Source organism: Tachypleus tridentatus, chromosome 8 (genome assembly GCF_004210375.1).
Source record: "Tachypleus tridentatus isolate NWPU-2018 chromosome 8, ASM421037v1, whole genome shotgun sequence".
Lineage (NCBI taxonomy): Eukaryota > Metazoa > Arthropoda > Merostomata > Xiphosura > Limulidae > Tachypleus > Tachypleus tridentatus.
The window spans coordinates 14700930-14723742 of NC_134832.1; the positions used below are offsets into that span (position 1 = coordinate 14700930).

Consider the following 22813-nt stretch of genomic DNA (forward strand, 5'->3'; position numbering starts at 1 on the left):
AGTGTGGATGCAGCTGTACTTTCTGTTAAAAAAATTGTGTATTGACGAAGTAGGAAAGATTTGTAATCAGGTTCTTTTATTTAGACTTCATACAAAAACTTATTCTGCACCAGAACAGTATAACATGTTGATTTGTGTATTTTTAGGGTTATGAAATGTTACCATAACTATGTATATAAATAAATAAATGAAACAGATTTTTGAAAATATTTTTGATTATGAATATCTTGAATTACTCTTCAATCAAACAACAAAAGTTTGGTAGTGATGGCCCATTAAACAGTAGGTATGATGAAAGATGATTTGTTGATTTTTGTTCTCAGTCTTCTTCCCTAATACAGTCAAAACCTATCCTCTTCATGAAATGATTTTTTATTTTGACTTCATCACATTTGACAAGTGTTTATGATTAGCTTCTGAATGTCTGCAATTCTTTAAAGTGATGCACACATGTTCTGCCTATAGAAATCCTAACCAGAGAATAACCCATGAATCTGGTAGGAAGTTTAGAAAACTTGAGAAGAAACCACAGATTTTAAAATATTAAATTTTTAGGCTTGCTTTTTTGTTCCTAAAAATATGTGTGTTAACTTGTATTTACTTGAAAGGTATGACATTTTCTTTTGTGGCAAAAACAATGTAAACTCAGTTACATTTAGAGAGTACGGTAGGTAATAGCAAACTATTTTGATGACTTGAATGTGATTCAGTTCCTTATTTATTGAAATTTTATAGATAAGTTTTTCATATTAAGACAACTTAGATAAGTAAAAGTATTTTTTTAAACTTAGATAAGTAAAAGTATTTTTTTATTTATTGAAAAGAAACTGTTTATTAGATTTAAATTGATTTTGACCAAGAGTGTATTATTTTGCATGACCTGATGCTATTGCAGCAGGTCATATCATAGTCCATCAGTATGTGTTGTATTGATCACTGTCTTGTGTAGTTTATTGTCAGAGATGGTGACTACACTAGCTGATCCCCTTCATGTGGATTCCTATACGTGGTGAGTGGGCCTACCAGAGAAGGTTCTGTTCTTTCAGTTTACCTCCTATGGGATCTAAACATCCATCCACGTATTTGTCATGCTTGGTGACCCATGAAGGGAAGGAGAGGATCCTGGTGGTTGAGGGGTCCGAACCTAATACATCACTTTGGCTTTGAATTCCTGTAGATGGGTGGCCCCCCTTGGGACAGTTTGCTGGTCCACTTGGGCTAGGGTCAACCAAGTACCAGTGTTGGATGTTCTCAATAGGTGTTGTGGACATTATATCTGATTTTGGTGTTTGTGTATAGTGCTCACAAAACCCTGGCATTGCTGTCCTTGTTTGACATTGTAGTGTGTTCTCTCGTAGGGCTCCATGGTGGGTGAGGTCAGTGGGCACTGAAATTTCCCTCTCTTTATTATGGATACTCCAATTAAAGTCTTAATAAAATAGTGAAAAAACAGCCTGTAGGTAAACGACTATGTCTTGAAGATTCTGAGCAGCAATCCTCACCATCCGTACGTACCACCTGTTATACCTCATTTTCTTATATTGCATTCACTTTCAGACAAACCTTTAGGGAAAGTGCCTCCCTTTTTCATTCAGAAGAGACTCTGGAAACTTGCTGGCTTTCCAAAGTCAGTAAAGGAGTTTCGATCTGGTGACATATTGGTGGAAGCATCCAAATCTCAAAACAGTGAACTCCTCTTGCATTCAGAGGCAATTGGGAATATACCTATTGAAGGTACACCTCATGCTACTTTGAATTCATCACGAGGAGTTATTGTTGAGAGGGTTTTGAAGAACATCCCTGAATCAGAAATTCTTGCTGGTTTCTCCACCCAAGTAGTTTCTGCAGTGAGGCATATCTCCACTTGCAAAGATGGAATTACAATGCTGGCCAATATACTCATTCTGACATTTACATCACCATGTCCACCTGCTACCATCAAAGCAGGTTATCTTAATTGCAGGGTATAGCCCCTACATTCCAAACCCTTTCAGATATTTCCAGTATCAGCAGTTTGGTCACTTGAAGACGTCATGTCGTGGTGGTTCCTTGACATGTGTTCATTGCAGTGGCAAGGACCATGATGCCTGTGAATGTGAAACAGACCCTCATTGTGTCAGTTGCGATGGCTCTCACCCATCCTACTTTCATTCTTGCCCTAAATGGTTGGAAGAAAAGTGCAGCATTTAAAAACAATTTAAAACATTACTTACCTTGAGGCTCAAAAGTTGCTGTCCACTACTTCATCTCGGACGTACTCACCTGCACTTTGTTGGAAGTGCAGATGAATCTCTCTGTGTCTCCAAAAGAACCATTCTCAAACTATATGATAAGTCTTTTGACCTCTGTGAATCAACTTCAATACTCATCTCTGTCCTTTACATACATTCCAATAAACCCCAAGATCTACATCCTTTGGTTCTGGGTACGAGCATTTTGTTGGCTACATCTTCTTCTCCCACCCCAAGTTGCAAAACAATCATTTGTTCATGTCCTTAGTTACTAGAATTCTCTTCCAACAGCAAAGACCTCCTTAATCGACCCAGGGCAGGATCCATGGAGGTCGATAGATTGTCTCGAATAAAGGCAATAAAGAAAAAAGATGTAGTCATAAACAGAAGGGTTCTCCACCAAACTCATCTACACGTAAATAAAAATGGCCACCTTGATACAATGTAACTGTCGAGGTTTACATTCTGATCTGAATGACATCAAAACACTGATTGCTTCCTACCATGCTGTATGTCTTTCCTTACAGGAAATATTACTGAAACCTGCCAATACAGTCAACTTTCAGCAGTTTTCTTTGTACAGAAATGACAGGCTGTGTGATCGATGAGTGCATGGAGGGGTGGCACTGTTGGTTGCTCAGCATGTGCCTATCCCGTCTTTACTACTTGACTAACCCTTGGAAGCTGTAGCAATCCGTGTTTCCTTCAGTCATACCATCACTGTTTGTTTTTTTTACCTTTTGCCTGGAGAGACTTATGATCAATCAGACCTTGATACTCTTATTGAACAGTTGCCATCTCCCTTTGTAATCCTGGGGGACTTTAATGGACATCATTCCCTCTGGAGAAGTGCTGATATTGATAGGAGAGGTCACTCTGTAGAGCATATGCTCTCTGATCACAACCTCTCTCTTTTCAGTAGTTCTTATATTTATTTTCATGCACCTAGTCAGTCCTTTACTGCTATTAATCTCTTGGTTTGCTCTCCTTCTCTAATCTCCCACTTTTCATGGAGGGTTGACAGTAATCCCCGAAGCAGTGGTCAATGACATCTGATCCATGTGACCCATTGGAAGCTGGATCAAGCAAACTGGCCTTCTTTCACTGTTCGCACAGAACTTGATCCTGCCATCCTCTGCAGATGACTGTGTGGCAGCAGTAACTGATTGTATCATACACACAGTTGCTCAAAGTATTCCTAAAACCTCAACATGTTTTCCACGATATTCTCATCCTTGGTGGAGTCTTGTCTGCCACATGGTACAGAAGGCTCGAAAATGGGCCTGAGATACTTTTTGTAGGTATCCCATACTCTTGGAGTAAGTTCACAACCAGCATATCTTTTACCATCAGTTCCAAAATCATATGAAACAAGATTCAAAAGGTCAGTGGGCAATATAATTCTGTCCTCCTCTTGATCTTGTTCTCTGATGGCCAGAAAGTAGCTAATACCCAGAGCATTGCTGATACTCTAAGTGAAAGTTTTTACTAGGTATCTAGCACTTATGCTTCTTCCTCCACCTTCTTAGCCATCAGACAGAGTGATCACCTCTTTCCTTTTGAGCTGATTGTCTCTGACTATAATCGTTCCTTTACACTCGTGGAACTCAAACTTCATTGGTCGGACCTGATGATGTACACTACAAAATGCTACACCATCTCTCTCCTGCTTCTCTTGCTATTCTTCTAATTTTTTTTAGCAGGATCTGGCAGGAGAATGTTTTCCCTGATGTATGGTGCACGCTACTGTCCTAACTTTATCTAAACCTGGGAAGGATCCCAAGATTCCTTCAAACTACTATCCAATTGCTTTGACGAGCTATCTCTGTAATATCTTAAGGAGGATGGTTAATGCTCATCTTGTTTGGTTCCTTGAATCAAACAACTTCGTCTCAACCACCCAGTGTGGGTTCCCATGGCAGTGCACCATCATGGACCACCTGATTTGACTTAAAGTGCCAATCAGAGAAGCCTTTCTCAAAGGACAACATCTTGTATCAATATTCTTTGACATTTAGAAGGGTTATGATACAGCATGGAGGTATGGCATTTTGGGAGGCCTGCATATTCTTTGGTTACGTGGCCATTTGCCCATTTGTATTAAAAATCTTTTAACAGACTGATGATTCCAAGTTTGTGTAGGTTTGACACTTTCCCGTTCTTTTCTACAGGAACTTTGAGTCCCTCGGGGCTGTGTTTTGAGTGTCACACTTTTCAGTATAAAAATTAGTGCCATTATTGAACAACTCCCTCTTACTGTTGCAAACAGGCTCTATGTCGACAATTTTCAGATCTCACGTCAGTCGTTGAACATGAGGTATATTGAGCAGCAGCTACAGACTGCCCTCAATCGTTGAGTGAAGTGGACCACAGCAAACATCTTTAACTTCTCTCTCTCTAAATCCATTTGCATGCACTTTTGCCACCAATGGGGTATTCACCCTGATCATGATCTCCATATTGGTGAAGTTGTGCTGCCTGTGGTCCCTGAGACAAAATTCTTTGGCCCATTTCTCTCTCTAACATCTGCTTCGGTCCGGCTTTTCTGGATGCTGGGGCACGCTTGTATTTATGGTAACGATCTCATCGGCACTGCAGCTAAATCTGTCTGCTCTGGCACTGTCACTGCTGTGCCTGTTCCATACATGCCAGTTGGCAGTTGACTTGGAGTAAACAACCTGAAAACAAGCTTTTCCAAATGAAACCCTCTATTGGACTTTGGCTATCTTGCTTCTGTAAGGATCGGAAAGAGGATGTTGTTCTAACTATACTATGCATTGGTCACAGTTTTTTAACTCATTGTTTTCTTTTATTTGGGACTGATGCACCAATGTGTTATCCGTGTAACACTCGGGTCACAATCAGCCAAATTTTCCTGTCTTGGCATTTTGCAACTCTCAATGACAGTACCATTTTAAACGTGTTCTGTCCCAAGGTGTATCCATAATGTTAGACAGTGTTATTATTGAGGTTGACACTGTCCACTTTAAAAATGTTTTTTTAAAAACTATTGATCTTTTTAATGCTATTTAAGTTTTTTAATTTATACATTACACCTTTTTTGATGTGATTTCCTTTTAAGAATCAAAGTCCATCTAGTTTGATTTGAAATTATAAAATGGCTGTAATGTCAAATAACTCTAAACCAGGACTGGAAAGGCCATCTTCAGGTGACTAATGCTGCTGTTTGAACTACCCGTTAGTCATCCTGGCAAGTTATAATTAAAATTTTGCTACAAGTCTTTTAAAACTTTTATTAGTTTACTTTCTGAAAATGGCCATAACGTCAAGTAACTCGGAACCAGATCTGGAAAGGTGAACTTCAGATGACCAAAGGTGGTTTTTGCACTTACCTGTTAGTTTTCCTAGCATATTATAATAATTATTATTATGCTACAGAAAATCCTTTACAACTTGTATTACTGTAGTTTTTCTCTTACTGCTGTACACTAAATGTGAAAATTAGTTTAATGTTATTTATGTTTTTAATTCAAAAATTAAATTTTGCCTTGTTTTACCTTAATTTCCTTTTATGAATCTTACTAATTTTAACTTTTTACTGGATGTTTGGTGCAAATAGTCTTATTGCTTTGTGCCATAAAACACCAAACCAACCAACCAACCACTGGTGGATAAAATAAAAAAACAAAAGAAATGTCATTGAATAAATGAAACTGGTAGTATGTATGAAGATGAAGGATTTTTAATGTGTTTAAAAATAGTCTCTCTCAACAAAGTTTTCAGCTATTAGCAACAAAAGAAGTGATGGAAGAAATAATTATTGTGTGAGGTTTTTAAGTCAAAACTGTATATTGTTTAGGAAGTTTTCATTAAGATTCATTCTATTTGGTTAGGTTTTCATTTGTAGGGAAAAAGAAAATTAAGGGATGTCAGTGATACATCCTACTCCTTATGTTAAAAATTAACCATGCACATGAGCATATTTTATGCATATAAATTTTGTTCATTTATTTATGCAGTATCATGTATATTAGTGTAAAATTAAAATTTCATTATTTTCTACTTCAAAAGGTTGAATTATTTTTCAGTTATTTGTAACAGCTCAGTCACCTTCATTTACAATGTTTATGAAATTTCAAAGAAATTTAAAACCCCTTTACTTTGTTCAAGAGTTTTGATATGCCATTTCACCCTACAGGTCTTGATGCCTTTGGGGATGTGCTTCAGCCTCAAGTGTCTTCTGGCTCCAGAACAGCAGGAGGATTGTCAGATACTAAAATCAACCAAAGTAGCATAATGAAAGGTGATCTAGATTCAAGTATAGCCAGTCTGGCTCAGAACCTGGATATATCTGGGATGTGTTCACAGAATAAAAAGTGAGTACTGCAAGGATTTGCATATGCTAAATCATTTAAGAGTTAGATTTATAGTTAATCAGACCCAAAACATACATGTATGTTTTTTTGTTTTTTCACAGTTAATGATGCAAAATTTAGAAAAAAATTACTTTAAATTGTTGAGAATGTAGCCAAAAGTTTGGTTTATCATGATAGAACAAACTTCTAGATTTATTAATACTGCTAAATTGAACTGTTAAAATAATAGCTAATATAACAAAGTACATACTTGTGGTATGGTTCTTGTTTTTTCTCAGAAAAACCAGTGAAGAATATACAGAAATTAAACTTTAGCTTGTATTTCTCCAAATATAGATGTGTGTGTGTGTGTGTGTGTGTGTGTAAACAAAGATTATTGAGAGTTACATATAAGACACTTATTACCAAGTGATGAAGTTTGAAACTTTATCAGTGATCTTATATCATTCACTTTGTTCTTTAAGACAAGGAGGACATCAGTGGAGTTCTCCAAAGAGTGAAAGCAAAGCAGGTGGAGGAGTTAACTGGACTCAACCTATGCCAACAGCTGGTGTTGCTATGGGTTGGACATCACCTCAGCATACTTACCAACAGACAATGGTAAGCTTGTGAGAACTTTAAGTATATTACAGATGTTTTATTCTCATTATCAATGTGTAGTACACATTTCTGTTAAAACCATGTTAGGAACAAGAAATGTAATATTTTAACATCTGTTGTAGGAATCTCTACCTATCTAAAGGAAAACTTGTCTAATTTTTTCTCTTTTTTTTTTAAACCCTTTCCACATGGGCTCTGTCAAATTTACCAACCATGTGATAGCTGTACTCTTTATAATAAAGTTTTGATATTACTAACTTTTATGTAAACATTAAAAGTTTTACGTAAAACAAATCAGAACTTTTTAGTAGAGTATTTTTAAAAACTAAAAACATTTGTCTGTAAACATACAGAATCTTTTTGTGTTCTAGACCAAGTGCAATGTGATTTTTCACGTTAAGATTAAAAATACATCTTTCTCTCAAAAAATCTCAGATTTTATTTGCAGAATAATTTATAATACATTTCAGTCTTTTTTTCAGTAAAACTTTATCCTTTTTATCTGCTATTTTCTGTACCCCTAACTTTATGTAGTAGTAGTCAATTTGACCAACCCTGTAACCATCATAAAAAATTAAGAAATCTAAATTACATTTTCCTTTGTTCTTGAATGGCTTCAAATTGTAATGGAAAACCACAGATGTACACTATTCTGAAAATTAAGTTATTTATAATAAACATCTATTTATAGTTATTATTTTTGACTTTTGAACCATCTCCGACTGGAAATACCCTGACACTAGGTGAAAATTACATGGAGCACATGCTACTCACTAGAATATACTCCATAAAGATTTCTTTCCCCTTGTCTTACCTAATAAGTTTCTATTTGTTTATATTTTAGTTACTTTTATAACAATAACATAAACAACTCGTAATTAAATATTCAGTAAAAGTTTATATTTTATTTGTTATGTTCTCTTTTGTAACATTATACTTGATTCTCCAGGTGGTAAGACAAGTATTAAAAGTATAATGAAAATAAAAGTTGCAAAATACAAAATAAAATGTATAGTATTGTTGGTATTAATCACAAAGTTTCAAAGAACTTATGATCAGTGTGTTTATGCTTTTCATCCCTTATCACTTATTTTGTGTAGTAATTTTATTATTATTACAAGCTAACTTTGAAACCAGATGTAAGAAAATAAATAGTACTGTCTTTCTCAGTGTGGATTACTAAGTTCCAAAGTAAATTTCTTGATAGTTTCTTATCATTTCACACCTATTTCCTATATAAAACAGTGAATTGCTACTCCTTACGTAGTTTTGTCATCAGTATTAAGGAAGCTCTTGCTGTACAATTCCCAGAATTTTCTTGTCTTTGGAAACACAGTGGGGTAGGATTTATCAACTTGTGACAGTATAATGGTTTCAACTACACTTGTATAAAGTACTATATAATGTTTGTCATGATTTTGTAGAAAGTTCAAACTGATTCAATAAATCAGTAAGAGAACATTTCTTACAAAGTGTATTCAAATTCAAGCCATGTGATTACAGTTGGGTAGAAGTTGTGCTTTTCTGCAGTCCAGTGATTGCAAGAAGCATTGTCTAAAGTACTTTATAAAAGTGAGAGAAAGTATTTTCAGTATGACTTTATACAAATTTGTATCTAGTCCAATAAACTTAAGTTGGTTAACATAGGTGTTGATTAACCTCTTGTATGGTCAATATTTAGTTTTAATATTGATGTAAGTGTGTAAGTGCTTATGACTGAAAGCTATGCAGTTGGTTATTGTGTAAGCATGGCAGTAACGAAGTTTCCAGTAATACAATTATTGGCCCATTTTAGTTGAGCTAATACCTTTGACTTAACCTTCTTGCTTATCAACTTAGAAACAAATTATTCTGTGATTACTTTTTGTTTGAATGTACAATAATGTATTCCAAAACATGTATTTTTTCTTAGTTTTAATATTGTTTTTTTACTGAAACATTTGTATATAAATGTTTCTTAATCTTTACACATATGTAATGATGTTCCTTTCCAAGTGTTAAGATCAGTTTATCAGTGATAAATTTATTTCATTGACTCTTAAGTCATTCCATCTTTCTCAAATGTATATAAATAAACTGTTCCTGAATTTTTGTTTTACATAGTTAGTGTAAAAGGACAGAAAATTATACTCATTTATGGTAAAACAAAGTACAAATCTCTTAGAACTTGTGTAACAGTGTTGTGTAAAATACAATAACATTTTACCTGAAGATGACCTAGGAAGGTCGAAACATTGTTCTTTCTTTATCTGTAAAAGTGTTAATACCCATTCCAGCTTTTCTGAGATACGGTAGCATTTTGATTTCTGTGTGTGTGTATATGAATAGTTTAATAATTATCAGTTAGTTTTTGCTAACAGGTGATTTAAATCAACATTATTAAGCAATGAAGAATATATAATCCTTTAATGCATTTCCATTCCTGGTTCAACTTGCCAGTCATATTCAAGAAAAGTTTACTTGCAACTGTTCTAGATGTTTAACTTGTCCAGCCACCACAGATTTGAAAATGTACAGCAAGATTTACTACTTTGTAAAATGGATGATGTTATTTGTCTTTTATCTTGTTGTATATGCAGTCTTAAATATGAAGCAGAAATTTCTAATCCTTTACATCTTTGGATTAACCTACATAGATCATTAAGTAAAATGGGTGTTCCTCGTACACTAGAAATAGATCATTTTAATAAATGCCAATTTAATAATGTTATAATAATCATTTTGGAAAATTGTTTTTCACATAGTTATTAACAAAAACAAAAATATTTAAAAGACAAAACTTTATCCCTATGAACCAAATCAGGATGTTTTATATAAAATATATAAAAGTTTTATATAAAACTTTTTATATAAAAGTGCTGAAACATTAAGTAAAACTTTGTATAACAGCTTTATTTTAAATTAAAATCTTTAATTTTAAACACAGTAAGCATAAGGGCAAGGTTAAAAGAAATACTAAATGTATCAGTTTTGAAGAAACCTAGACACTGCTTTTGATAAATCTGATAATTTAATAAAATTTATAACTAAACAGTTATTTGAATTTAAAAAATATGAAAATTGGTGTTTTTCAAAGTATGTTAAATTTTGATTTTAAAAATATTCATATAAAATTTATTTATTGATCTAATAAAATTTAAAATGTAATCAAATTCCAAATAACCTCTCAAAAAGGGAAAATGTCTTATTTTATAATAGATTTAAAATATAATTTTATTTTTAGTACCTTACTCACAATTGTTTAAGAAAAAATTTTCCTTTGAAATAGTTACAACCTACAGTCAGTTTGAAATATAACAAACCTATTATAGATCTCTTTTTATTATAAAAAATTCAATGAAAATTTTAATCCTTTAGAAATAGATAACTTACCTTGAATTGTTACTAGTAACAATGATTTTAAGGAAACTTTTTATTATCATATAGTAACAAGTAACTTAGAAGTAATAAAGGTAATGAACCAAAATTAATTTTAAAAAGGACAAATGAGCCTGACAAATGACAAATTTAAAAATCTAGACGATAATGCTGATAACTATATTGTTAAATAAATAGAAACAAAATGAATTTCCCACCATGTTTCATTTTTTAGTAGGAACTATATATTCTTAAATGCATTAAAACTCAATTAAGGACCTTAAACTTATTCTAGATATAAAACATACTTGTCTTTTAATGTCTTTAAGAGTAAAACAAGTTCAAGATAAATTTATTATTACACCTGCTGATGAAGCTGGACATAATTTTGGCTTTATATGTAAAAAAAATTATATGCTGAAATTTTAATTAATGAAATCAATACCTTAAGTACTTTTACATAAATTGCTTTCAGGGAAAATGCTTTTATTACTAATATAAAGAAAGCTATTAGAAAGTGGAATATATACATTAGGGTGCATCAGCAGATAAAGGATAAAAATTAAAATGTCCCAATTTTTTTGCTGAATTGTGCCACTGCATGAGAAAAGAACATAGACAAAGTTTCATTTCAATCACGAAGTATTTAGGGGTTGCGCATCCCTTGCAAAGTTCACTATTTTCCTTAAATTTACCCTACATTACATTGTTAATGGTAATTAAATTATTTAAAGAAATTATTTAATATTTATTGATTATACAATTAGCAAAAACATAAAAACTTGAAAGAAAAATTTATTTCATTGAAGTTTTATCTTGCCTGCCACCTGAATCATATACTGAAATTGATCTTCGTTCTTGGTGTGGCCCTTTGCCGTAAACTGTTGAATTAAAGCTACTCCTCTTTCAGCTGCGTCATGTCACAAAAAGTTTCTTTACTCTGTCCTTTCCTTGTTTGTACTCTTCGGAGGCGCTCCACTCTTTCGGTGGTAATGATAAAAATGCACTACTAATATCCAGATGGTAGAAAATTTTCTTTGTTGCCGAGGTAAAAAATCTGGAAATTTTCTGGAAACAGCATTGCTTATAGCATCAACTGTTAAATGTGGAGTTGGCCTAGGAGTTCCTTTCACGGTATTCATATTTGAGACCATCTTGAGTTTGTCGCTATTCGTTACACCGTTATCAAAGAGCGCAAGCCCAACTGCAACCTCAGATAAATACCATAAATGCCGATTCATTGCCTTTGTACCAACTTCCTTAATCATATGATTTTCATGCAATGCAAGTTCCTTGAGTAGTGTAAGGTCCCTTCGATCTGCCACGGAAGCATCCTTAGCTGTAAACCATGAGAGCAAGTAATGTTTAGTTATAAAGACACACAAATTGCCAAGTTTGCTGCAGAAATGTGCATCAAATGAAACACGAGATGAAGCAGGCCGTGGTTGCAGTCTACCAAACTCCTCTTGGAACATCCAAATTTTTAGAGAATATATTGCTTGAGCCATCCATCGTGCACGATGTACAGCACCAGAAGTACGGAAAGAAACTGAAGAACGTCCGTGTGGAAGAGATCCAAGAAAAATGACAGCTAATTCCAAGAGCTCTTTATAATCATCCCGTGGTTGATGAAATTGAAGGAGATTCTGACAAAATTGAATAATGTCATCATTCCAAGGCTGTATTCGGAGTGGCATTGCTTCTACTGCTGTTATGTACTTAGTTTTATTAATTTTAGGCCAACAATCTCTAACGTTTAAAAACAAAGTAATATCTGGACTTTTTGATGTCTCTATCACGAGAGTAGAGAATACAGCACTCAGAAGAATCTCCAAAATGTGATGTCTAAGGCAAGGTGCAAGAGCTCATGTTCAAGTAACATTTAAATCCTCAGACAGACGCCAGATTTGGATCCTGTATTGGTCGCCGTGGTGTCAAAGCAAAGCGATTTAATTCTGTCTTTTACATTCCATTCTACTAAATCTGATCTGATCTCAGAAGCTACTGAATTTGCATCCCCACTATCAATCTTGAGCACTGAAAGAATCTTCTCTACACCTTCACCTGAAACTAAAATTGCCAAACGTTTGATCTTCTCTCTGCCAACCAAGTCAGGCATCAGCTTACCATCCCAGTGTAATGTCAAAGGAACGTTTGGAGAAAAACTTTCCTTCAATTCAGCTGCTAGAAGAGTACGGTTAGTAATTCGTTTCCTCCTTATGGAACTTCGGCTAATGGCAAGATCCTCGATATTATGTCCAATATGAGCTGCAAAAGGAAGCAAAATTTGCACAGCTTTTCGGTCACTGATCTGGGTTCTGTCTAAAGCCGAAGCTAGCCTTTCACTAATGCCAACTTTTCGGCTGGTTCCAGAAGCACATTGTTATTTTGTGCGCATTGCGCAACCCCTAAATATTAATGTATTGGATTGATTTTTACGCTAGCATATTTTTTTCATTGAATGGAATCAAATTATAAGCGAGCGACTGAGTGTCACAACTTTTTGTTTTTTGATGCACCCTAATATACATAAATTGTAATGTATATATTTTTATATGCTATCCCTAAACTGCATAAGATTTCTGTAAAATTTAAATTTATTACCAATTCTTTAAATACTGTTACCAAACCTGTTTCCATTGTACTTAACAAAATTTTAGATGTTTTGCTTTAAAATATAAAAATGTTATCAAAAAATTCAGAAACTGTTTTATAATAAAAAGTAATACTCCAATTATAGAATATCAACATGTATATTCTTTTTAAAACAGCCAACTCTGTTACCACATAGTTTTACCACAACATATTTAATATATCTTTTATAGTAACTGATAACCTTTTTGATAACTTTATGGATGCAGAAGATAATTTTACTGAGATCCAATGCAAAAACATACTGTACTTCTCCATTTGTAATAATAATTATATAACTTTTAACAGGTCTATAAACAAATGATGGGTATTACAAAGGGTGCTAATTCCTCTTCAGGTATAGCCATTCTGTATATGTTCTTCTATGAAGATTTGCTTCTTAAATTAAATTTCACTTCATTTAATTATACAATGCAATACATGGGTTATTTAATTTCAATAAATAACTTAAACTTTGCCCCAAACATAATATATCATAAGAAACTGAAATAGAAAAAGTAATAGTGATGATTTGTATTTTAATTATCTAGATATAGACATTTATTTTGTAGAATGCAGAGTTTAGTTGACTATTTATGATAAAAGATGGAAATTTATTTTTATTTTTTAATCCTTGGTTTACCTACTTCACATTGTGTTATTTTGAACACCAAAAAGGATTATTATATCATACCTGAAAAGATTTTTAATAGTATGCAATAGTAATAACCCTTATGGATAGTTTTCTTATTCATAAATAAACTAAAAATAATTGAGATAGAGATATTCAACTAAATAAATGCTTTACTATTTTTTATAATTATAAATTTATTTTAAACAATAAATTTTCAGTTATAGAAGGCTCCTTACTGAGAAGTTGTTCTTAAGGGTAACCTTGAATAACTCAATTAAAAATACCATTTTTTTATTTAGTATGCTCGGACTTCAAATACAACTTCAAGCAGCTAGGTTCTCTGAGCTTTCATGTGTTATATTTGAATAAATCTTACAATTTATAAGTAAGTTTTCTGACTTTCATTTTTTAAAGATTTTTACAAGAGTGTGTGTGGGAGTCTATGTTGTAGAAGTTTTAGGTGGTTCTGTTTCTACTTTTAAAACTTAAATAATTTTAATGGTGACTGCCTTTCTACATCTGGCTGCAGACAGTGAAAGTCAGTAGGAGGTGAGATGTTGTGGGTTTTAAGTACTTGCCTCTACACCCTTTTTTGTTTTTTTATGAGGGTCAACTTTTTGGATTTTGCTTCATAGGTAGCTTATCCCCAGTGCTTTTTTGGTGCCAGTACCACAAGCTTTAATTCATCATAACAATAAATAACTAACCAGGATTGGATATGTATTAAATGGATATATATATTATAACCATAAACTTGAAAATTTATGGTTATAATATATAACCATAAACAAAACACATTAACATGAAACAAAATATGCTGCATATTTTTTTAAAAGATCTTAAGGTACAAGTTAAAATGTGGGATTATAAAATTATCCTAAGCTTTGGAGGTGACTGCAGAAGTTCGACCCACATTGTGGTGGGGATACACTGTCTATCAGTCTTAACCTCCAATTTGCTAGTTTCACATAAGAAGAAAATTAGAAATTAGGAGAGTAAAATGCAGGTGTTCAAGCCCATAATGTCCCACAGCTATATCACCCTTAACTGCCTGCAAACAGTTGTGGGAAGGTGACTGCTCTCCGAAGTTAAAATAAGAATAATAAAAAGAAAATAATAACATGAAAAAATAATAAAAAAATAAATAAAAGTGAAAATAGCAAATAAAAATAAGGTACTAACATTTGGAGGAAAGTAAGATAAAACTTACCTCTTGAAGTAACTCAAATGGTAGTACCTTATTTTCACTTTTTATTTATTTTTTATTTTTCATCTTTTTATGTTTATCTTATTTTAAGTTGGGAGAGCAATCACCTTCCCACAACTGTCTGCAGGCAGTGAAGGGTGATATAGATGTGGGACATTGTGGGCTAGGGCACCCACATCTTACTCTTCTAATTTCTAATTTACTTGTGTGAGACTAGGAAATTGAAGGTTAAGACTGATAGACAGTGTATCCCCACTGCAATGTGGGTCCTATTTCTGCAGTCATCTCCAAGACCTAGGATACATTTTATAATCCCACGTTGTAAATTGTACTCTAAAATCCTTTTTAAAAATATGCAATATGTTTTGTTTATGACTTGAAAATTTATGGTTGTAATTAATCAGAGATTGGGATTTGCTGTTTTTAATGCAGTCCTTTCTCATGATTTTGTTTATTCATTTAGCTTCACTTGGAAGTAATTATTTAATTTCACATACATACATGTGTGTGTGTGTGTGTGTGTGTGTGTGTAGAGAGAGAGAGAGAGAGAGAGAGAGAGAGACAAAGTTAATACTGAATAGAATTAAGTGAATTAAATTAAAACAAAATTAAAAGGAAGGACTGCATTAAAACAATAAATCCAAACCTCTGACTAATTATATTAGTTTGTTATAACCAAAAACAAGCCAAAACAAACTTGTTTTTAATTATAATACTTTTATTTTTATGGTGTTTTATTGTTTTTAAATAAATACTTAAATTTCAGTTATTTTTTCTTAAAACATAAAACAGTAAATATAAATATTTGGAAAACTGATTTCTGCTAAGTATGTTGATATGAAGTGTTTGTTTGCATTTAAGTCATACTTGCTAACCATTATCATAAGCCTCATCCAAATTCATGTGCAGAAGTGAAAACTTCACACTTTCCAATGATATAATACAGTTACGACAGAAAGTTTGTACCCCTGCATCCCAAGTGGTTTTTTGCTCATAACTTAAAAACATATCATGAGTAGGCTAATAGAAGTATAATATATTATAAATATTATACTAACACACATCTACATAAATTTTTATGTAAATTAAACAACAAATAAACTGTTTATAAACAAATAACCAAAAATAGGAGGAGCAGAAAGTGTTCGTACAGATCAGAACATGTGAAAAAACTGATATTCCCGTAAAAAATTTTGTTTAGTTTGGTGAATAAACTACATTATACCATTCCAGAACTAGACACTGGGTTTATAATTATTGGAATTTAGCCAGCAAAAAATTTACTTCCTGCAATTTAGTGCCATATCTGTCATTATCTGCTTGGTCATCATGGTGAACAGGAAACAGCTGTCCAGTGATTTTAAAAAAAAATCGAATTTTTGTAAAATACAAGTCTCGTGTGTCTCTTTCCAGTATTGCTACACAACTTAATGTGCTGAAATCTCCTGTTCAAAGCATAACTGCCAAGTTTAAGCTTACAGGATCAACTGCTAGCCTCCTTCGTTCCAGACGTCCCACCAAAATTCCAGAGAGAACCAAGAGGAAGGTTCTCAGAGAAGTTAGTAGGAACCCTTGTTTAATATGTAATGACATACAGAAACTAGTAAGAGAAACTTGGGTCGAAGTAAGCACCTCTGCAGTCACTAACATGTTACGCTCTTCTTGGTTCAAAGCATGCCGTCCTTTAGAACTCCATATTTAAAGCTTGTTCATTTAGAAGCACGATTGTGGTGTGCACAAAAGCATATAGATAAACCCTTTACCTACTGGAAAAGTATTCTTTGGTCAGATGAGACTAAACTCAAGCTTTTCGGCCACAATGATGTGCACTATATTTTCTGTAAGAAGGGGGAACGAAATATTCCAAAGAACACCATCCCTACAGTTAAACATGGAGATGGCTCGATCATGCTTTGGGGTTCCTTCAGCTCTTCTGGTGTAGGCAGACTTTACCGCATCAACGGAATCATGAAAAAAGAAGAGTACGTTGATGTATTAAGCACTTGTATCAAGAATGATGCTTGGAACATGTGGCTTGGGCATTGTTGGATCTTCCAGCACGACAATGACCCTAAGGACACGTCGAAATATGTGCAATCTTGGTTGCAGAGGAACCATATAAGCATTTTGGAGTGGCCATCATAGTCACCCAATCTCAACCCAATTGAAAACGTTTGGCATGAGTTGAAGACCAGGGTTAATCAGCATCATCCGAAAAACTTGCAAGAGTTGGAGGCCTTTTGTAAAGAAGAATGGAAGAAAATACTAGTCGAGTACTGTCAAATGATCATGGAGGGCTATGAAGAAATATTGCGCCAAGTAATTCACCTGAAAGGCTACACAACTGACCATTAAAGTAGACACACAAATACTTTCTGCCTTTCCTATGTTTGGTTATTTGTTTATAAACAGTTTATTTGTTGTTCAATTTACATAAAAATTTATGTAGATGTGTGTTAGTAGAATATTTATAATATACTGTACTTTCATTATCCTAATCATGATACTTCTTAAGTTATGAAGAAAAAACTACACACAATGCAGGGGTATGAACACTTTGTCTTAACTGTAACTTTTCTTTAGTAAATACCTTAAGATAAGAAGAGTAATATAATTATATATAAGAAATATATAGCTTTTGATTGATTCTAAGATTACTGATATATACAAAAGTATGAGTAGATAAGGTAAATCTTCTCAAATGAAGAAATGGTGGGTGGAGCCTGTATGGTTGATTCACTAAATATTAAGATATCTCAGCAAATGAGAAAGGTAGGAGGTTCTTATTTTATGTTTTATCTTGCCAAGATCAGAAAGTTGAGTTTCTAATTCATAAGAAACTATAGATGTTATATAGTGAGGATTGTATGATCTGGCTGAACCCAGAATGCAACATACCACATGTCACACAAAAATTCATATTTAGCCTCACCTTGTTATACTTACCTTCATATTAAGAAATTAACTAATGTATAATATTAAAATTTGAATTATAATTTACAGTTTTATGCTAATCTTGTTGATATGCATTTGTAAAGTAATTAAATAATTTTGAATATAAGTCTACAAACAAGATGGCATGCCCTCTTGACCCCTCCACATGTCCATAGGGCTAACATTGTGACTGAATCTCTACTTTCATACCTGCATCAATAAAATGTATATTTTTAGTATTTGGGTTTTCATTGTAGACAACACCTGGAGGTCATTGGGGAACACCAGGGCTTATGGCAGGACCATATTCCCAACAGACCACAGTTCAACCTATGATGGTACCACAGGCTTATATGGTAAGCCAAATTGATGATCCTTGTGAAACTACTATGAACTTATTAATAACTTTTCTCCAGTTAGTAAGTGTTAGTTTTATTGGTGTAAACTAGTCTACTATCATAACAAGTGGTATTTTAGCTAGTGTAGGCTTCAAACACATGTAAATTATTAAAATTTGATATATATACACATTTATGTACCCACACAAAAACAAATTAACAATTTATCATTTTTTGCTGAATATTACAACATCCACAGATGTTATACACTGTGCATTTTGAACTTATAATTTGTAGAAACAGAGTTCAAAATTAGTATATTTTGCTATTAATATTTCATTGATCAGAATTTACGTTGTTAAAACTGGAAAACAAAAACATTTGACCAAGAACACAAAACCCATTAAAGATTTATCTGAGTGTCAAGAAATTTGATTTTATTGAATTTTTATATAATTATGTACATTTTACAGAGTTTTGCTTGCAGTAACCCTACTGTATGGAATTGATAGATTATTACTCGAATTATGTGATTTAATGATTAGCATTCAAGCATTCACTGTCACGTATCCTGTACTGAAGGATGCTATTTATTTTAAAGTACTTTCAACTTAAATAGTTATTTACTTATGAGAAAGTTTTTAGTTGAAAAATTATCATTAAAATGTTTCTATATATATTTAACAAATATTTGAACTAAGAAAACTTCTTTAGAAAAGTATATAAAAATACACGGATGTGAAATTATGAATTAGGGACCACAATGTATAAAGAGCAAAGCAACAATACTTGTGGTACAAATGTTTTATAGAAATGAATTTTGTAATGTGTTGTCCAGTACTTTCTGTGGAAATGAAATAATTTATTTAGCTTTTTATTCTTTTTCTTTAGCTAACAGGTATGAGAGGACCTATGACCCCAGCTGGTATGGGGATGGGTGTAAGTGTAGGAATGGGCATTGGTGCTCATCACTCTTTGCAGCAACCTCCTATTGGAATGTACACTAGTATGCAACCTCAACAACCTGCTGTTTCACAGATCAGTACTTCACATGCCCCTGCCTCTACTGTTAATGACCCATTTGGTGCTTTGTGAACAGTAAGTTGCCTCTATAATGATATTTTCATGTTTATATTTGATACAAATATTACCTGAGTAGTTGGATTCTTGAAATTGTATATTAGAGTTCCACCAGATTGTTATAAGGTTGAGATAAGGCCCATAAATAAAAAAATCTTTGATGGGCTGTTCAAGAAGAAAAATACTTTTTTTTTATCATTATCATTGTACTTTTTTCTTGTGCTTGTTCATGATATGAAGCTAAATATACCATGATACTCTCTGAACGTTTAAAAGTCAAACTGTTAACAAATTCAAAAGTTTATACATGGTGTGAAAATCCTTGCCATAAAAATTTTAAGCATGGAAATTTAAAAAATTAAAAATGCACATGTATATTAAGATTTTTATCCTTTAACATTCTGACCTGACTCTCATACATATTGTGTGACCTTTAGTGTTACATTCAAAATTTAATTATAAATCCAATTTATACATTAGCTAATTTTGAAATATTGAAAGAGTTCTTGGTCTTGGTTTAACTATATCAAGTGATGCATGTGAACTCGTTTCAGAATAATACAACATAAAAAAGACTATAGTTTACAACCAATTAGGAAAAAACTATACATAATTACAAGGAAGAACCTTTAAAATTTAACCACCTATCTTCATGATTAGCTGAACTATCAATAATTTTCTCAAACCTATTAAAGAACCATCTTTCTCTCTGATTTTTGAGATTGTTTTGCTCATCAACTCTTCATTGGTGAGGCACATGCTTTATAACCAATAGGAACAGCAGATTCCACTCTGTAGAAGGCTTGTTACAATTATTTGATTTTAATACCTACAGAATAAGAGTCTGCATAGTTTCTTTGTAAACATCATATACCTGCTCCAGACTTCTGAAAGAAGTTTTTAAACCTGTTTATATATTTTACTTGAGATAAATTATAGTAACTTTGAGACCTTGTATTCTAATGACTGATGCACGTTTTGTGTTCTAATATATATATTTGAAAGCTGCATTTTTTTTAATGTAGTAAGTACTACAGATCCCCATTTTTATGTATTAATGTACTTTATTTAATGTTTTTTAATTTTTCATTTCATTGTACATTGATGATATTTTGCATCAGTTAATGTTGAGTAAAAAATATAAGGGAATAAAATGAAAGTAATTTTAATTGTAGCATGAAAATTGCAACTTGCAATAATGGTTTTGTAAGTTTACATATAAGCCTGTTGTAAAAGTACTTTTTCAAAAAGCATTGTTTTGGGTACAACAGATTTAGCAGTTACTGAAAGATTACTAAATTTTGTAAAGTGTGCTTAGTAAATTCAGAATGATTGTAAACATGTGCATAGCTCCACAGATACAGGATGAATTGATTTGAATAAGTCTGTGAACAGAGGGTTAAAAAAATATTCTTAAGCAAGATAAATAATGGTATTGAAGTAAATTAATTTTTATAAATGCTCAGTGGAAATTTCATTAGTAGGCTTCCTTTGTTAATACAAGATTTACTCATATTTTTATTCATTACTTTGAATAAAAATCAAGTATTTTTATTGCAAACTAGACCATATGATTTATAATTAAATAAATATTAGTATTTTAATATATTTTGTGATAGGAATTCAACTATCACCTAAAGAATTGAGTATAGACACAAATCTTTAGTTGGAAACTCGAAGTTTACTGCTTGGTGGAAGAAGACTCAGAAACTCCAGAACTGTTGTTTCCTCACTTAGTATTTCATTATTTTTTTAACAAGTTAAACTTTGTTTTCCATGGATTTTTTTTTCATTGTATATTACAGGTAATAAGGGTGGTTACAACATAAAATCAATTTACGTTACAAGAGTTGTAGATTTAAAAAAAAAACCTTTAAGTTTATGTGCAAATGTTTATCTAGATGAGGATTATCTTGAATGATATTTGTGAAAGTGGCTTCTAGAAAAATAACATGAAAGCTTTATCTCAGATCTTATTTCACCTAATTTTACTATTCTTTAATAACAGGTTTCAGAAGCTTCAGGTAAAGTTACAAATATTGTGCATGTATATAAAAAATATATATATATATATATTATTATTATTATTATTATTGAGTAGACATTGATTTTGATTTTGTCATACTTAAAAATTTCCATTTTTTTGCCTACATTAATATAGGAGCATCAGTATTTTGATAAAACAAGATACATATCATAATATTTAAGAATTGGTGGTTAAAGAAGTTATCATTAAAAGTGGGACTTCTGGTTTTAGGTTCTAATTTGTTCTAGAAGTGGCTCTAATAGATATGTTGGTTAAATGAGTGAAAAGAAAAGGTAGTAAACCTTTTTGTGAAGCTCATTTCTTTTCATATCTGCAACTGGAGGATAACCAGATTTATCTTTTGTTTCATTTGCAAATAAAATAGCTTGATAGCATTTTATAGTACAGTCACAGTTCATTTATAATCATTATTGACAAAACTATATGACAGGTGCTTTGTTTTGTAGAAAACTTATCTTTTGTATTTAAATGTATCTTTTCCACAGCAGTTTTAATCTTGTGTCTTATTACACTTTTAAAACAAAAATTACCTTTCAAGATACAGTAAGTAAATGCATGTTCAACTGGGAAACTTGAATTAGCTTAATAATTAAAATTTGGTAGCACTTGAAATGTGGTTATACTTCAAATTATTAATTGTTTGTTTTTGTAACATTGTTATTTTTATAACATTATAAAATAAATGTTCTTTATGACTTATGATGAAACATACAGATTGGAAGAATTAAATGTAGTTTATTGACAACATACATTTATTTCCGTTTTTCTATTGGAATTTTTTATATAAAAACTTTAAAAAATAAATTAGAATTTTTCTGCATTTTTATTTTGGGGTATAATACTTTTCTGAAATAGAATTGTTTAACGCACATTTCTGATTGCAACTGAATAATCTCATTCTGGCTGAACTGTGGCATCTTGTCATGAAATTAGTTTTGTTGCAGGTTAAGATTCTACTCCATCAACTGATTGTGTTGTTTATTGTAATAAAAATACATTTCCTATTGATCTGTTGTATTAAAATAAATTTTTGAAATACAAATTCTATGTTGTGTTTATCATTACTTTAATTTCATATCTTGTGGATACAAGTTTTAACAAAACTATTTTATTCATCAGTCATTTTAAAAATTATCAGTTATTCTTCCCAAAGTGTAAGACATACCAATTACAGCTGGGTAACTTAGTTTTGTGTAACTCTTATATTAAAAAGACACTAATGAAACCTATGAAATCTTGTTGTCCATTTTCTCCTCTTAAAATTGAGAATAGCATAATAATTACTAATGTTTAACCCTTCTCTTGGAAATGGGGCATGAGTTTGCCTGTAGAAGAGCTTTAGATTTTGGAGCTAGTGAACTAGGTTCAAATCTGCAATATATCACAAAATAGTTCCTGAACTTTAAAACTGTAGGTG

The 22813-nt window shown here is 32.2% G+C and overlaps 1 protein-coding gene across 14 annotated transcripts in view; it reads left to right on the forward strand.

Annotated features, from left to right (window-relative positions):
* LOC143258565 (phosphatidylinositol-binding clathrin assembly protein-like) overlaps positions 1 to 22438 on the forward strand; it is a 119046-nt gene extending 96608 nt beyond the window's left edge. For 13 of the 14 annotated variants that reach the window (XM_076517717.1, XM_076517725.1, XM_076517711.1 and 10 more), the window contains 5 exons: positions 6391 to 6568; positions 7033 to 7168; positions 18189 to 18287; positions 19161 to 19367; positions 20969 to 22438. In XM_076517717.1, the coding sequence (XP_076373832.1) occupies positions 6391 to 6568; positions 7033 to 7168; positions 18189 to 18287; positions 19161 to 19364 (617 nt within the window). In that variant the 3' untranslated portion in view covers positions 19365 to 19367; positions 20969 to 22438. Of the gene's footprint in view, positions 1 to 6390; positions 6569 to 7032; positions 7169 to 18188; positions 18288 to 19160; positions 19368 to 20945 lie in introns of all 14 variants that reach the window. The other variant, XM_076517712.1, reaches the window with a different exon arrangement.
* The last annotated feature ends 375 nt before the right edge of the window (positions 22439 to 22813 follow it).